This window comes from Jaculus jaculus, chromosome 4 (assembly GCF_020740685.1).
Source record: "Jaculus jaculus isolate mJacJac1 chromosome 4, mJacJac1.mat.Y.cur, whole genome shotgun sequence".
In the NCBI taxonomy this organism is placed as follows: domain Eukaryota; kingdom Metazoa; phylum Chordata; class Mammalia; order Rodentia; family Dipodidae; genus Jaculus; species Jaculus jaculus.
The window spans coordinates 114,018,162-114,035,427 of NC_059105.1; the positions used below are offsets into that span (position 1 = coordinate 114,018,162).

Here is a 17,266-nt window from a genome sequence, read left to right on the forward strand (position 1 = left end):
GAGGGTGGCAAGTTCAAGGCCTGTTTGGGTTGCAGAGTGGGTTTCAGACCAGCAACCTGAGCAACTTAGCAACACTGTGCTTTAAAGTGAAAAGTAAAGAAAGGGCTCAGGACTTAGTTCCATGGTGGAGCCCTTGCCTAGCATGTGGAAGGCCTTAAGTTCACTCCTAAATGCTGGAAAAAAATAAATCAAAATAAAAAGAAACATATGTACATGTATCAGTGTTTATACATATGTATACACACACAGTTTACAGCAAGCTATAAATATACAAGCGTCAAAATTGGCTGTTTCATATAATATGCATGGAGATGTTTACCTTCAGTAGATGCACTCAGCCCTCTTTCTTTGTCTCAGATGCATCATACTCACAATGTTTATTGTAGCCCCCCTAAACACCAATGCAGCCTTACACCTCAGAATATGGATTTATTTGGAGACAGGATATTTACAGAGGTAAGTATATTATAACAAAGTCTCTGGTATGGGCTCTGATCACAAAAGATGGACAGTCTTGCAAAACAGTGACATTTGAGTAGCAAGGCAGACACAGGAAGATGATGGGAACAGCTGAGAGAAAGCTCAAACGAAATCTGTTCTACTGCATGTCGGTCTTGGGCTTCTAGACTCCAGAACTGGGGGACACTACATCTCCTGCTTAAGCATCTCAGTCCACAGTCCTTTGTCACAGCAGCTGGACAGATAGATACAGAGAGTACACTGTGATCTATTTTACTAATTCCTTTGATGGGAACTTTGGTTTCAGAAGAATTTTATTAATATCAAAATATATTTTATTCTGGACCTCTTTCAGATCTGATTCAAATTAAAGTCATCAATGTAATACAAAGTAAGCTGTAACCAAAAGAACTTCTGGTTAAGATTTTTCCTGTAGGACTAACAGTCCTTCCTGGCATAGGAATATGTATCCATGTCTTTGTACAGACTGGATCACTTGTATTTCAGCACATAAAGCATGTAAAGGACCCATCTGTAAGCAAGTTGACTGTGCAGGTAGATGAAGTCTAGATTCCTACCTCATAGTAAGGTCAGGTGCCAAGAGTCAGTTGGCATTATTAGGAGTCTTTTGGTTCCAGTGACAGAAACTCCACTTGGACTGACCTGAAGGAAACTAATTGTGTAGACATGTGTCAGCAGATCTGAAACAGGGGACTCAGAGACCACTGGGTAGCTCTCTCTCTGATTCAGGCTTACTCCTCTTTGACATTTGATTAATTCTCCTTCTTTTTCAGAGGTCAGCTTCTCCTGGCTATAAAAGGCCTCTGATGGGCTCAGCTGGGATCCCATGGTCATGGCAGGACCTACCCTAGTCCACCCTGAGTGCTACCTGATGGAAAACTTGAGTAGCATGGGTGTCATGGCGACTATCATTGTAAAGGATGGGTCAGCAGCCTCCTGGGGGCTCCTAATTGCCCATGATCAAAATGCTCTGGTTCAAGTGGACTTTTAGGGGTATGCCACTTGGAGAAAACAGAAGGCTTCCTGAGGTCCATGGACGGACTCTGGTGGTGCTTCTCCCTGGACCACCCCCCCCCCCCGCAACGAAGCAGAGGTGCCTCCAGCAGGTGGAGCCCACCGAGCACATCCCTCCTTCCAGCGGAACCATCCTTGTAGGCTGGAGCTGCAGCACCATGGTCAGAACAAGGCCGGGCTTTGCTGCCAGCAAAATCGGGGCTGCGGCGGCAGCTTGGAGCCTGCCAAGAGAAGTACCAGTTAGGAGATGTCGCTGGCATGCAATTTAGAGAATAACTTGACTAGCACTTGAGGTTATTTAGAAAACTACCTTTGATCACGTGCTTTCCAGAATGTTATGTACTTGAAATGAATCATCCTTGCCCAGCCTAGAGTGGATTTAATTATGCTCCCCTCCCATGTTGCCTCTTTTAAAACTTGACCTTCTTTTCTGGTTGCTATTCAAATTCAGCAAAATATCAACTAGTTTTCTCATTTGGAAGCTGAGGAGTTATCTTTCTATAGCTGAACAGTTTCAGGCAGTGATAAAGGACTTAGCTGTGTGAGGAGAAGCCTTGCCATTCAGCCATGACAACAGAATGCCTTTAAGGAAATGCCACTCATCTATGAGGCCTGTAAGGTTCCAACAACGATGCGCAGCTTATAAACAAAAACATCGAAGGTGACACAGCAACTGGATTCCTGGCACTCAGATGATACTGAGCCATATACCTTGGATGCATATGTTTGCAGACGAGGGTCAGCGTCCATGTCTCATGCCCAGGCCCTTGGGGTGATATACCTGATATGGGCTTTGTTTCTAAATGGGAGTGTCCTTGCTTGTCTGAGGTATTGTACTTGGAGAATTGTCCTCAGCAGCAGGAGACAAAGCCCTCAGGAAATTTCACTCAGGAAAAGTCTGAATCTTTCAAGATGAGTCAGTATGAAGCAAAATCGAGTTTATTAAGAGCTACCACATGCTTTAGATTTAAGTGTGTTAAGAAAGAGACAGAAGGGGAGTGAGGAATTTATCTTAGCTTGTGTGTGTGTGTGTGTGTGTGTGTGTGTGTGTGTGTGTGTATGTGTGTGTGTGATTTTGTGGCTACTCAAATGATTTACTTCATAACCAGGGTCACAGACTGGTGTGAAGAGATGGCCGAGTGGGTAAACCACTTGCTGCGTAAGTATGCAGACCTGAGCTTGACTTCCCAGAACCTATGTAAATGCCAGGTGTGGCAGTGTGTGCCTGAAACCCCAACGTTGAGGAGGCAGGGACAAGAAATCCTCAGGGCTTACTGACCAGCTAGGCTTTCCAAATGGGTGGGCTATGGCTTAGGCTCAGTGAAATGGCTCTCAGTAAGTAAGGTGGCAGGTGATAGATGAAAACACTGGATGTTAACCTCTGGCCTCCACACGCATGTACATACATGTGTACCAAACATGCATACAAGCATGCATACGCATGTGTGCACACACCACACACACATATACACAAAAAGATTAAGTTTTGAAAATATGCAAATTCTCAATTAAGTAAAAAAAAGCTGGTTATCTTAGAAAATTATTTTGTAAGTGAAATTTAAGGTGGTTTATGAAATATATTGCTTAGATTTGTGAATGAGAGGATAACCCTGATAAGATTGAAATCAAAGGCCACATATAGCTTATCTTGAAACATGGTTCATAAGCTTTTTGAACATCTTGGTTTGAGGCATCTCTCAGAACAGAGAGTACCGTGTCTATGTAGACAACCTTCACCATGGCTTTGATTTGTCAGGTGCAAACCAGATCCTGGGGCATGAGTCTCCTTTCTCTTTACATGTTTCCTTAATTTAATACTGCCTCAGAGCAACTCCTGCCAGGAAAATCTATTCTCAAGCAAGCACCAAGAGCTAGCAGCCCCTGGTTTGCCTGAATGCTGATATGTTCCGTGAGTGAAATTGCCTGTCCACTCTCAGTTTGAAGGCACATGCTTCACCCTGAGTCCAGTGGAGAGACATGGGATATTGCACAGACAGTCGTACAGTTACACTTCAGCCAGACTTTCACCTAAGCCATCCAAGCACTTAACTCTTCAGTAGCCAATTTAGAATGCAGCCATCCTTCAGTACCCAGGGGGTACTAACTCCCAGAGATGCTACAAGGTGCTCAAGTCCCTTATGTAAAATACTGTAGCTTTTGCATATAACTGTACATATTCTTTGTGTATTTCAAATCATCTTTACAGGACTTAAAATTCCTAATACAATGTGAATGCTATGTAAATAGCTATTGTACTATATTGTTTAGGGAACAATGCCAAGAATAAAAGTGTGTATATGTTTAGTACGGACTTGATTTTTTTCAAATGTTTTGTATGTCAGTGATTGGTTGAATCTGAGAATTTGGACTGTCTGGTTATGGCCAGAGTGGTAATAATAATAGCACCCACATCATAGAGCTGATGTGAGGATTGACTGAGATAAGTTATGCATCTGGCACAAGCCAGGAGTTTAGTACCTGGGATTCTATTCTATAGTAACCCCAATACTTAGCTCAAACCATAATTAAGCTGGTCTGAGAATGAGGGGAGAAAAACAAAGTTGTCCAGTAGCATTGATAAGAAATAGCATTTTATATCCATTGAGTGTTTTTTACTTGGGGTGTTTTCACCTCTGTTCCTTGTCTTACCTTTCTGCAATCCCCAGAGCCAGGCAGAGCAAAGATAACCTGTCCAGTCTCCTAGCAAAGAAAGAGGGATTCAGACAACTTCCCCTTGTACATTCCCAGTGCCTAGGAGCAGCCCTAGCCTTGATCTATGCCTTATAAACATATGATTATCAGTAAGTGGAACATTGCGCTGCTATAGACCACAGGAGAGAGTGGCCATTGGGTATTCAAGATAAAGGAAGCATTGAGATTAGCAAGATATTAGGACCAATTTTAAGTCCCCAATGGCAAAATTTTCCACTTGAATTTCTTCACAAGCTTCTAAGAATAGGTGTGCATACAATCCTTAGTAAATGCCTTCTCTATCATGAGCCTGTTGCTGAGGCCATGACTAAGTTGTTATGATCAGTCTATGTGACTGACCATTCACACTTTAAAAATTATACATCAACCAAAATGCTTATGCATCACAAGGGTCAAAATGAATTTTGCATATAATTTCATAGAGTGACCTTTGTCTTGGGCCCCGTTGATGGTCAAGAGCTAGACAACAAACACTACAGTCAGGGCTTGAGCAAGTTTATGAGGTCCTAAGATCCAGTTTCCCTATCTGTAAAATAGTGTTAATAATACTTACCTTACAAAGTTTTTGTGTGATGGAGAGAAAAAACAATAGGTGCATGATAGTTATTATTATTCATATTCAGTTTGCTTTTACATTTCTGGAAGTTGAACTATTGGGTAAACCTGGAGGCTTATTAAAGTATTAGACAAAGTTTTCCTTTTCTTTTTCTTCCAAACTAGACAGATCTGGTGAGACACTGACTGTCCTCAAAAACAACAACAGTAACAAAAAAAAACAAGCCACATTAGTAGATGTCAGTTGGGAGTTAATTAAAATTGATGTTCCTCCGAGCTCCACTCCAGAGTAAGTGAAACACATTATTAGACATCACTTGGAAGTTAGTCATAATGGATGGACTTCCCAGCACCTCCCAGAGTGAGTAAATATCTAACATGGCCAGAAACCTCATCTTCCTGGGGAGCCACCAGTGGCTTCTTGGATCGTGAACTTTTTTGATCCTGTATCCATGACCCCCCACTCCAGTATTATCCTGTCCCCTTTCCATCAAGAATAAAGCCTGGATAGTGTTAAACTACACTAAGTTTGGCATCAGGATGCTTGGTACTTGAGTTCTTACCCAAGGAACAGCCAGAAGCTCAGTTATAGACTAAAATCCTGGCCCAGGAGTATGCTTTTCTAACAAGTAGCTGAGTCCCAGCCAATCACAGCAGCTAAGCTTCAGCCCACCACAGGATTACAGCTGATCAGACCATGTTTGGAAGAGACTGAGCTGACTAGCTGGCTGTGCCTCACTTCTCTCCTGCCTGGTGCTGCTTCAGTGCCGCCTGGCCTGGCAGTGGAGTAATGCTTCTGGTTCTGAGGGCTGCTCCACTTATGACTCTTCCTTTGCTCAATTAAATTCCATTGGACTTTAATTTGCCAAAAAATTTTAATAGAAGGGACATACAAACCAGGTGCAGTAGTATACACCTGTACATTTGAGAGGAGAAGGTAGAATAGAGTCAGGGGCCCACCTGAGTTACATAGTGATATCCTGTCTCAAAAATGAGAAGAAAAAAACCCAAAACAACAAAGAGAAAAGGGTTGTATACTCAATTGGGAGGACATTGTCAACATTACAACTTTCTTTTTCCTGGGGGTTGGAAATAGGACACATGGAGCTACTGGATCATGAGTCAGATGGACAAATCGCTCAAACAACCAATGCTTCTGCTCTGTTGCAAGTAACTTTCAGAGTCTTGGCTGAGGGTTGGGAGCCTTAAGCCCCATAAATCTCCAGGCCATCCCCTCTTGCCTCTCAGTCCTTCCTCCCTCAACCCACATTGATGAGGTCTCTCCCCTCTTCTCCCTTCTTTTCCAGGACCTTAGTGTTGACCTACTCAATTTCTAAGGACTTTTAACAGTGTCATTTGCTGTACACAAGCCATGAGATACTTTAATGAAGGTGGAAAGAGAGAAGACCCCCTTTAGCTTAGGCTAGTCAGGAAAGACCTCTGTGAGGACAGACCAGGAGCTGTGGAGTGTTGGTCATGGGAAGATGGAGCACAAGGGCTATGGAAGTAAGATAGAATGCCAAAAGTGAAAATTAGTTCAGCTGAGGCTGGTGGGCATGAGCTTGGAGAGGCAAGCAGGACTACTGATCCAGGATCCACAGGCCTTGGGACTTTGAGGCAGACAAGCACAGCGCACAGCTTAGCAACTCATGACATTACTTGGCTTGGGCAAAACTACACAGCTCTTTCCCTAAGAATGTACCTAGCAACTTGTTGGCAACCTGGGATCCCCAACTGCATCAAATGGCAGATACATCCTGCTTCAAGTGATGGAATAAGTCTCCCTTCCCCCAGTTCCCATTAGTGATACCCCTTTGTGGTTAGTTTCTATTCAAATATGTCCCAAGGTATATCTGGGAGACAGGGGGCCATCTGGGCTGAGCTGGTTTTGGATGCATGGGCAATAAAGCAAATTGTGTCCTCTGAGTGAACTTTTAAAGAGAATCCCTACTTACCATCTTATACTTGTGCATAATTGACCATACATATAATTAAAATCAGATGCAATACTGGAAGGGAGGGACATGCACAGTAGAGGAAAAGTTATATAACTCATCTTCCAATCAAAGTAGAGAACCACCCCAACTATACCTTTTAGCAAAGTACCTTTCATTCATGGTGACCCCTTAAAAAAAAGCTATTTGCTGAGTGCTTTTTCACTCAGGTGGACTGCTGCCTCTCTTGGCAGTGTCCTATTAATTTGCTCTTAATAAAGTTTCTTGTTGCTTTCTTTTCTGTGTGCATTATTTTTAATACTTTGAACAAGATGCCAAGAAAGTGGAAATACTCAGAACCACCAGTAACAATTTTATCCATAGACTTTATTCCAAATATAAGGAAAAGACTGTAGCCTTTTTTTGGTTTTTTTTGGGGGGGGCGGAATTGTGCATGTGTGCTTGCATGCTTGTGTGTGGGAACACACGTGTGTTAGAGTGTGTATGTACTTGTGTGTATATGTGTGTATGCATGTAGAGGCCAGAGATTAATGTTGGTTGTCTTCCTTAGTGAGCCTCCACCATACCTTTTGAAATAAGGTCTCTCACTGAACCCAGAGTTCACCAATTCAGCTAGACTAACTGGGCCAGCAAGCCCCAGGGATCCCATCTCTTCCTCCCCAGTGCTGGGATTACAGGGTTATGCCCCATGCCCTGCTTTTATGTGGGTGCTGGGACTCTGAACTCATGTTGCTGTGGTAAACATTTTACTGCCAGAGGAGTCTTCCCAATCCCATGTTTTTAACATTATGGCAAACTACACATAACATAAAATTTACCATCTCTCTCTCTCTCTCTCTGTGTGAGGGTGGGCGGGTGTGGGTGTGGTGTTGTATATGCCACATGTAGGCCAAAGGAAAGCACTGGGTTCCCCTCTCCACTGCTCATCTGTGTTTCCTTGAGACAGTCTCTCATTGATTCTGGAGCTTGCTACTTTTACAAACCCAGCAGTTCTCTGACCCCTGCTGCCCACAGGACTAGAGTTACAGACATGTGTGTCCATGCGCAACTGTTCACATGGCACCTGAGAATAGAACTTGGGTGGTCTCCAACCCACTAATGCTTGTTCAGGAACCACTTTTACCCACTAAGCCATCTCTCTAGTTCCAAATTTACCATCTTAGCCATTTGTGTTATAGTTATAGTCTTGTTGCTGGGACAAACACCCAACCAGAAACAGCTTATGGGAGGAAAGGGTTTATTTCAGGCTTATAGATTCCAGGGGAAGCTTCATCATGGTGGAGGATGCTGGCTCACTTCATTATGCATCCACAACAGAGAGAGAATAGCCAGAGTTCACATTATCTAAGAACACACCTAAGGGCTGAACTCAAGATCCATCCCCAGTGACACACCTCCTCCAGCAAGGCTCCATCTGCTAGAAACTAAGTAAGAAGTCTTAGCCAAACACACCCGAGGCTATGGGGCCATTTGCATTCAAGTTTCCACATTTTGTAAGCACACAGTTCAGTGGCATCAAGCACATTCACACTGTTGAGCAGCTATCACCAACATCTATCTACACATTTGTTTTCATCATCCAATCTGAAACTGTCCCCATCAAACATGCTAGCTCTGCATTCTGTCTTCTCTCAGCCCCTCAGGTCACTATTCTGTTTTGTGTTTTTCTGGCTTAGATTATTTACATACCATATGTAAGTGGCATCATACAGTGGCAGTCCTCTTGATAATGGCTTGTTTCACTTAGCATGACAGTCTCCAGCTTAGTCTATGCAGTTGTAGCATGTGTCAGCATGTCCATCCTTCCTTGTTTTTTCCGAAGTAGGGTCTTTCTCTACCCCACCCTGACCTGAAATTCACTATGTAGTCTCAAGCTGGCCTCAGACTCATGGTAATCCTCCTACCTCAGCCTCCCCAGTGCTGGGAGTAAAAGTGTGCACCACCACAACAAACTTTCTTCCTGTTTTTTTTTTTTTTTTTTGGTTTTTTTAAGGTAGGGTCTCACTCTAGCTCAGGCTGACCTGGAATTCACTCTGTAGTCTCAGGATGGCCTCAAACTCGCAGCTATCCTCCTACCTCTGCCTCCCAAGTGCTGGGATTAAAGGCATGTGCCACCATGCCTGGCTCCCTTCCTTTTTTTCTAAATGCAAGATAGAGCAAGAGTGAGAGAGAGACAGAGAAAGGATTGGTGTGCCAGGACCTCCAGCCACTGTAATCAAACTCCAGATGCGTACACCACCTTGTGCGCATATGTGACCTTGCGTACTTGTGTCACCTGTGCATTTGTCTTACATGGGACCTAGAGACTTCATAGGCAAGTTCCATAGCTGCTAAGCTATCTCTCCAGCCCTCCCTTCTTTTTTATGGGCAAGTGACAGGACACTGTGTTCATAGCACTTTGTTTAGGATTTTTGAGATAGGGTCTCACTATGCTGCAAAAGTTGGCCTGGATCTTGCTCTGTAGCTCAGGATGGCATTCATCTCTATCCTACTCAGCTTCCTGGGCACTGGAGTTATGGGCATGTGCTACCATGCCTAGCTTGCTCAGTTATCTTTTAATGAACCCTTGAGTTGTCCATACCTTTTGCTGTGAACATGGTTGTGCAGGTTGGTTTGAGACACTACTTTTATTGTTTTTGGATATTATAGAAGTGGAATTGCTGAATCATATAGTCATTTTATTTTTAATTTTTTAAGGAACGTGTACACTGTTTCCATAGTGGCTGTACCAGTTTATACCCCACAACTGTGCACAGGGGTCCAATTTCTCTATACCTCTCTGGCTACTGTGTGGAGAATGAAGTACAGGGTAGACAAATAGTGCACCATCCCAATTACAATCCTGCGGAGAATGAAGAGTTCTCCATGGATAAGTACACAGTGATCATGTGTCAAAGTATGCTGAATCTTGTGTTGGGGGCAGGCATGGAGAAGCTCTGGGCCAGTGAGGGTGCTCTCCCAAAGAGGGCAGGGGGCTGTAGACCTGGAGGTTAGGGGTGGATATCTGCCACCAAAAGGATTAAATACAAAGATTGACCACATGGATGAGAGAGGATCTGGGACAGCAAACAGGAGGTGGAGGTGAGAAGCCATTGTGCCTCCAAATGAGGAGAGGGTTGTGTTATGCGCAGAGTCCCAGGTTCCCGTAGGTGTGCTCTATAGAAGCTGGGGCCAAGAAGGGTTGGTGGCTGCAGCTGCTACCCAGACTGTGCCCATGCCCTCCTGCATTCTCACCCCCATGCCTCACAAGCCTCCAAAGAGTGAGACCAGCTGGCACATTAGTTATATTACTCATTGCTGCAACAAAATACCAGGCAAAAGCAACTAAAGGAAGGAAGGACTTATCTTGGTACAGTTTGAAGATACAGTCCACCATATTGGAGGAAGAATGTGACAGACTTTGTCACATCAGTCCACAGTGAGGACGGAGTGAGTGATGAGAACCAGTGCTCGCTCAGATGGCTTTCTTCCTGTTACACAGTCCAGAAACGCCCAGCCCATGGAATGGTGGGTCTTCACACTTATGGAGGGTCTTATCACCTCAATTAGCCTAATCTATAAAAGCGTCTCTCATAGTCATGCCCAGAAATTTGCTTCCATGGTGATTTGAAATCCTGTCACATTGAAAAGTGAGTTTAATCGTCACCCTAGTCCTGGAACCACACAGGCTGCAGGGTTCTGCTTCCTGTCATGGAGAGGAGAGCAGTAAGTGTGAGAGCGGGAGGGGCTAGGGCTGGCCCAGCCCACCTCCGACCTCGCAGCAGGAGCCTTGGTGGGCTGATGAAAATCAGCAGCAGGCTGGTGGTGGATGTGGTTGTGAGGGAGTCAGCAGCATCTAGAGGAAGGCCAGAGATTATGACAAGAATACCTGTGAGCCAGTTGCTGTTTCCTAAAGAGTGTCTGGGGGTTCATCTTCCCTTTGACAGGGGTGCAGCTTACAGCAATCCATTTAGATGCACAGTCACTTTGGGCAGGTTTTGGGCCTCAGTTTTACAACAACAGATTACAGGAGAAGGAATAAAGGACAAAAGGAGAAAAGGAAGGAAGAAAGGAGGGAATGAGGAAAAGGAAAGAAAAAGGAACGGCGGGATGGAAGGAGAAGAGGAAGATAGAAGCACTCTCAGGACTCAGACAGGATGACCATTACATGGTTATGTGCCCCCTTGCAAACAAGGTCAATGTGAGCCCACACTATAGCTCTCCCTGCTTGGACAAGGGGTTGTCCCAAGGCTTGGTTCAAGCAGTGGCTAGGGGAAGGAGTGGAAGAGATGGGCTCACCAATGGAACTGTGGGGAAAGATCAAACACAGCCTAAGGCAAAGAGGAAGCCAGGAGCTGAGAAGTTAAGAACTGGCCCCTAGGCCTCTGACCAATGAGGGGCACATGGAGTGAGGCAAGAAAGCCAGACGGAAACCAAACAGGGAGGCTGGATATGTAGTGTAGAGTCAGCCTGAGTGGGATGCTACTGTTGGGCCCATAGGCTGGCTGCTTCTGGTAGACTTATTTGGGAAAGGTTTAGTCAGTATTTACGTTTTCAAGATTATTTATTCCTTTGTTATTTTTTTTTTTTTTTGAGACAGTTGTCCCTATGTAGCTTGGACTAACCTGGAGTTGGAACTCATGATCTTTTTGCCTCAGTCTCCAAATTACTGGGATTACATGCATGTGACACCATAACTCAGCTTTAATACTTTTTACAAAAACAATGCTTTTGGCTTATATTTGAAGTAGAATTATCAATAAGTCCTGATGTAGATGAGTATGAGTCATGCATGGGATAATGCCTCCATCACCAGCTCTTCAAAATTTAAGAATGTTCTATCTCCCAAGGATTACTATTGTTTTCATGCCACCTCAGCTGAAATCAAACCTACATTTCTGACAGCATGTCATGCTATGGTAAGGCTTACTGATAGACTGATTATTTTTAACTATTTTACTTGAAACTATTTTTTCCTTAGGACAATGACATTGGCACTTGAGAAGCATGTAGCTCCCAAGATAGGCTTTGCTCAGAGGGCAGGTAAGTGTACGTGGGAAGAACTCTTCACAAGATCTATTTATATTCTGAAATCTAAGCCCTGAAGGAAATATGCTATTATGACAGCTTGCATAATGACACCATGCCATAGAACTATTCCTACTGCCCTGAACCCTAGTCTGAACTGTGTCCCAAGGCAGGTGAAGCCTGTGAACTTTTTTCTCTCCATTAGTTATGCTCTGAACTCTCTTAGTTCCTATCAGTGGCCTCTTGGTTCCAGGACTGTACAACTGGACAGCAAAAGTAAGTGATAAGTTCTTTTTGCTGGGTGTAGTGGGGCAGGCCTTTAATCCCAGCACTTGGGAGGCAGAGGTAAAAGGATCGCTGTGAGTTTGAGGCCACCTGAGACTACATGGTGAATTCCAGATCAGCCTGGGATAGAGTGAGACCCTACCTCAAAAAAAAAAAAAAAATCATAAGACCGAAAATAAAAAGGAAATTCTCCTTAAAGACATAACAAGGGGAGCTAGAGAATTGCCTCAGTGGTTAAAGGCACTTGCTTGCAAAGCCCGACAACCTAGATTTGATTCCCTAGTACTCACCCACATAAAATCACATGTATCTGGAGTTTGTTTGCAGTTGAAGGAGGCCATAGCATACTAATACTAATTCACTCTGTCTGCCTCTTTCTCTCTGACCCAAATAAATAAGTTAATAAATACTCCTTTAAAAAGACACAACAAGTATTCCAAGACTTGAAGCTCATTTTCTTTCCTGGACAATCATCAGCTCAGATCAAAGGGATATCAGAAAGGAAGGAATCACCTCCTGCTTGAAATCTGCCTTGCTAAGCTCTGAAGCAGAGAGGGTGTCTGGAAACATGCAGGAGGGTAGCATGTCAAACAGATACTCAGCTTATGCTGGATTTATGAGAGGGCTGTCTGGGGGAGGAAAGTGGTTAGAGGAGGAGAAGGAGACAATAAGGTGGGTTGAGTGTGTCTGATCCAGTGGAAAGACTTGGGGCGAAAAGCCAGGAGGTGTCCCATTAGTGCAAGTCGGGTTCTGGAGTGGTGAGAGAGAGTTGGAAAGGGAGAGGAGGCCTCGGAGACATTCCAGAGAGCCCTGTGCCACCTGTGATGGAATTTGGACTTTGCCCCAATTGAATGGATGCCAGACTTCTGGCTCTCAGAGGTCACTCATTTACTTTTTAAATACAGCTGAAGTAGGTAAGAATGAAAGTGGGTTACTGCTATGGTTTGCACGTGTCCCTCAAAGTTCCTGTGTTGGAATCACAAGAACCAGTATGGAAAGGAGGGGCTTAGAGAGGGTATTTGGGCATAAAGACAGAGCCTTTCTCTATCCTGGGAGTGAATTTGATGTAAAAGCAAGTTGGGCCCCCTTTTGTTCACATCCTCTCACTTTTCCGTCCTATGCCACATAAGAAGTCCCCTGACACATGGTATGGAACCTCAAGCTTAGAGTTTCCAGCCTCTGAAACTTACAAAAAAAATCTTTGGTTCGTTTCTTTAATTAATTTATGTATTTTTGTGGCACTGGGAATGGAATGTAGGCCCTTGTCCATGTTAGGCAAGGGCTTTATCACTGAACTACATCCCTAACCCTGTCTTTTCCACATGGATTACCCAATAGTAGGTGTTCTGTTATAGCAGCCCAAAATGGATAGGATGTTACTAACTTTATTTTGCCATTTAAAGGCAGACAACTAACTCCTATCAACTCACACTTTCATCAATGAAAGTGAATTGTAACTCTCTTCAAAAAGAGAAAAGAATTTTCAAAAATAAAGGTCAGTGCTTCTGAGAAGAGGCAGCTGACAGCTTTCCCTCCTGTGTCAGCCGAAGCCTAAGCGTGCTATCCGCTGCCCTACGGTTCTGCGGTGCGGTGCGGTGGGGGGTCACTGACGTGCTTGGGGCTCCTTTGCCTCGAGGCCGGGGGCAGGCAGGCCCCAGTTTGCTGCGCTGCTCTCAGTGCTCAGTGCATACTAGGTCCTCACTGGCAATTCAGGGATGTCTGTGGGCCTTGCTCAGGCTACTACTTCTGAGTTGAGCTGTGTGACTTGGACTAGCTCCTTCTCCTCTTTTCAGCCCATTTTCTTATCTGTAACAAGGGGTCGATAACAGAGTAAATTACTTGTTCACAGTCTGAGAAAAATGGGTCTGGCATAGTGGGCAACTGAAGAAATGGATACAAGTTCTAGAACTATTGCTTAGGAAGAATGGAAAGACAAACTAATTTGTCTTTAAAATTGTGGAACGATAAGGAAGAAAACAAGATTTAGGTTGAGTAACTGAAAGGAAACACATCTGCAGAAATGTCATTGTTGAGTTTAAGACAAGGACTGGTATGAATAAATTTGAGCTAGTATTCTGTAGTCTTTTCTTTGTTCATGCACATTAGCTGCCTAGCGTCAGTAGACTTGTAGGTTCTCAGTCCCACTTCCTGAAGAGAAGCCCGGGGTGCATCGGAGATATATGTGTCAGAGACCTTGATCTTTGCCCGCTCTGTTCACTTGCCCTACCTCATTCTAGGCATATCCATTCAGCGGCCCAAGAGGCTCTGTTCTGGACCATGAGACACTGCCTTCATCTGGCTTGTTGGATGGTATCCATTCACCCCAGGGCAGATTAGTGCTGGCCAGCCAGAGGGCTCTGACCTGTGAGCCTGGTTTGAAAGGATGGCCAGACATGGAAGGTTCTTATCACAAAAGTTTGGAACTGGACGCTATAATAATTGGCCAGCCAGGCCAAATGAGCCAACGGGTGCAATAGTGGCAGGTCTGTCACGGTGGAAACCAACTGCCCTCCAACTGCACTGGAGGCCCGCTCCATGGGAGGGAAACACATCCCTGATACTGAAATCTTAAAACAAGGGTAGTCAGGAGCCCTAGGGGTGTAACATCTGCTGATGTCTGGCTAAATGAATATACTATGCTTATCAAACTGCCCAGTATGCACTTCTCTTAATATTTATACCCTTATATTAACGCTACTCTCACTTTGGGTAGAGAATCTTCTCTTTTCAGATGGCAGTGACCTTGGAATGACTCAGAAGGTATCATAGTGCTGGAAAGAAGTGACTGGAGTACTAAGTAACATTTTCATCACACCTTCCAAAGCTCAGGGTCTAATGTGGAAGAGGTGGTGGAAAGAATCTAAGAGCCAAAGGAAGGGTAGGACTCCTTACAACGTGCCCTCTCCAGGCATAAAATGCCCTGGATATCCATGATCTCATAGTGCCTGACACTACCTACACAAGACCATCATAAGAGGAGGGAAAGATGATGACATCAAAATAAAAGAGGGACTGATTGAGATGGGGAAGGGTTATGATGGAGAATGGAATTTCAAAGGGAAAGGTGGGGGAGGGAGGGTATTACCATGGGATTTTTTTATTTATTTATTTAAAAAAAATTTTTTTTAATTTGTTTGGTTCATTTTTATTTATTTATTTGAGAGTGACAGAGAGAGAGAGAGAGAGAGAGAGAGGGAGGGAGGGAGATAGAGAGACAGAGAGAGAATGGGCGTGCCAGGGCTTCCATCCACTGCAAATGAACTCCAGACTCATACAACCCCTTGTGCATCTGGCTAACGTGGGTCCTGGGGAATTGAGCCTCAAACTGGGGTCCTTAGGCTTCACAGGCAAGTGCTTATCCACTAAGCCATCTCTCCAGTCCTATGGGATATTTTTTATAATCATGGAAAATGTTAATAAAAATTAAGAAAAAAATACTGTATTTTCTGCAGTGATAACAAATGACCTGACACTGAGTAATTTGTAAGGAAAAGAGGTTTGCTTAGCTCACAGTAGTGCAGGACCCAGAACATGCTGCTGGCAGTGGCTTGGCTTTGGTGAGGGCTTTGTGGTAGATGACATTACATCAACAAGAACACATATAAGAGAGGTCACATAGTGAAACAGGTAGCAAGGAAGGATCATACTTGCTCTTTTTATAACAAAACCCTCTCATCAAGAACTAATTCTCTCGGAGAGACGTCTCCTCCTTAGAGGGCAGCTCCTCAGTGACCCGGCTTCCTTCCACTTAGACACACTTCTGAGGGCCCGCCGCCTCTCACATTACTACATTGGGGCCAAACCTCCAATACATGAGCCCTGGGGGACAAAGCACATCCAAACCTTAGCGGGCCCTAAGGGGTGGAGTTTACAAGCACCAAGACTAATTATGAGGAGCACCAGGTGTTCTCAAGTGCATCTGGGAATGACTGGGGACCAAAGGAAGCCTTTGTAAGTCAGATTCAGGAGGGAGAATAAATGCTGGTATACAGAGCAGCAAAGTATGGAAAGAAGTGAATGGTCAAGGGACAACTCATCACTCTTCCTTGGGCTGGGGTACTTTCAGTGAACATGCATTCTATACTTGGAGGCAGTCTAACCAAGTCATTTAATTTGATCTCAGGTCTCTAGCACTTGGACATGGATATTAATTCTGCCCCATACAAGCTTTGTGATTTCATAAAAGTCCTCTAACTTCTCTGGACTTGAGTCTCTTTGGCGGTGTATTAGTGAGACTAATAGTGTCAGTTTTACAGGGTCCTAGATGAGACCTGCCCTATAAGTGGCTTAGCACAATTTCTGCCATGTGGTAACCTTTAAAATTTTAGGTAGTATCAGAATGTTTTCATAAGTATTTCTTGTAGTCATTCGGGTGTCTCTCCTAACCAAAAGGAACCAAGTTATTACTGCCCTTTCCCTCTTGAGAGGGATTCTCCTAGGGAAATCACAGTTGCTAAGCCCCAACTTCAAGAGCTCTGCTACCTTCCTAATGCAAACACATAGTTATTCAGCAATGTTTTCCTGATTTCTTCTTCAGAGAAGTCAGAATTCTATTCCCATGTTTAGTTGCACTTAGTATGTTACCATCAAATTGCACGGTCATGTTGGTGACTTTTACAGTTTCTCTGGGAGTCTGATTATTCATACAGGATGGTAATGGTCAACTAAAGTCTTCTTGGCACCGCATTTTCTGAGCAGTGGAAGTCTATTAATTTTCACAGTGCTACTTATGTGTGTTTGACAAGTGTCTACAGTCTAGTTAGCAATCAGAAAACATGGGGGCATTAAGAAGCAGTCCTCAGGAATGGCTCAGACCAGACTCTGCTCTAGCACTAAGTCTGCAAAAATTCACACGCGCCCTGCAGCCTCTTGCCTAGTTAGACACACAAACAGCCTTCCACCAGTTGTCACAGTATCGTTCTGCCTCTACCAAGAGCCTTTCCATTAAGGTTATGATGAAAATGGTATTTCTTCCCATCACAGAATTTAAAGCTATTTGAATAATAGAACTTTCAAGTATATCCCATAAAATAAGACTCTGGGGATTGGGAGAAAGTGCACTTTCTCTCAGCTTATTATGTTCTCATTACAGCTTCCTCTCAAGTCTTTATGAGAAGTGAGGCACTCTTTGGGTAATAGAATTGAACACCCTCTTTGACAGGCAGGAACATAGTCTTTACGTTGTAGGCGAGTGGCAGTATTAACAATGAGTTTCCCCACTGGTGCTGCCTTCTGATTAGAATAGACCCTTTCTTTCC

At 44.0% G+C, this 17,266-nt stretch overlaps 1 protein-coding gene across 1 annotated transcript in view; it reads left to right on the plus strand.

The window, feature by feature from the left end:
- Positions 1-17,266, plus strand: part of LOC123460247 — a 66,008-nt gene that overhangs the window by 37,193 nt on the left and 11,549 nt on the right. Inside the window, exon 4 of the mRNA XM_045148382.1 lies at positions 11,677-11,738. Within this exon, the coding sequence (XP_045004317.1) occupies positions 11,677-11,738 (62 nt within the window). The remainder of the gene's footprint in view (positions 1-11,676; positions 11,739-17,266) is intronic.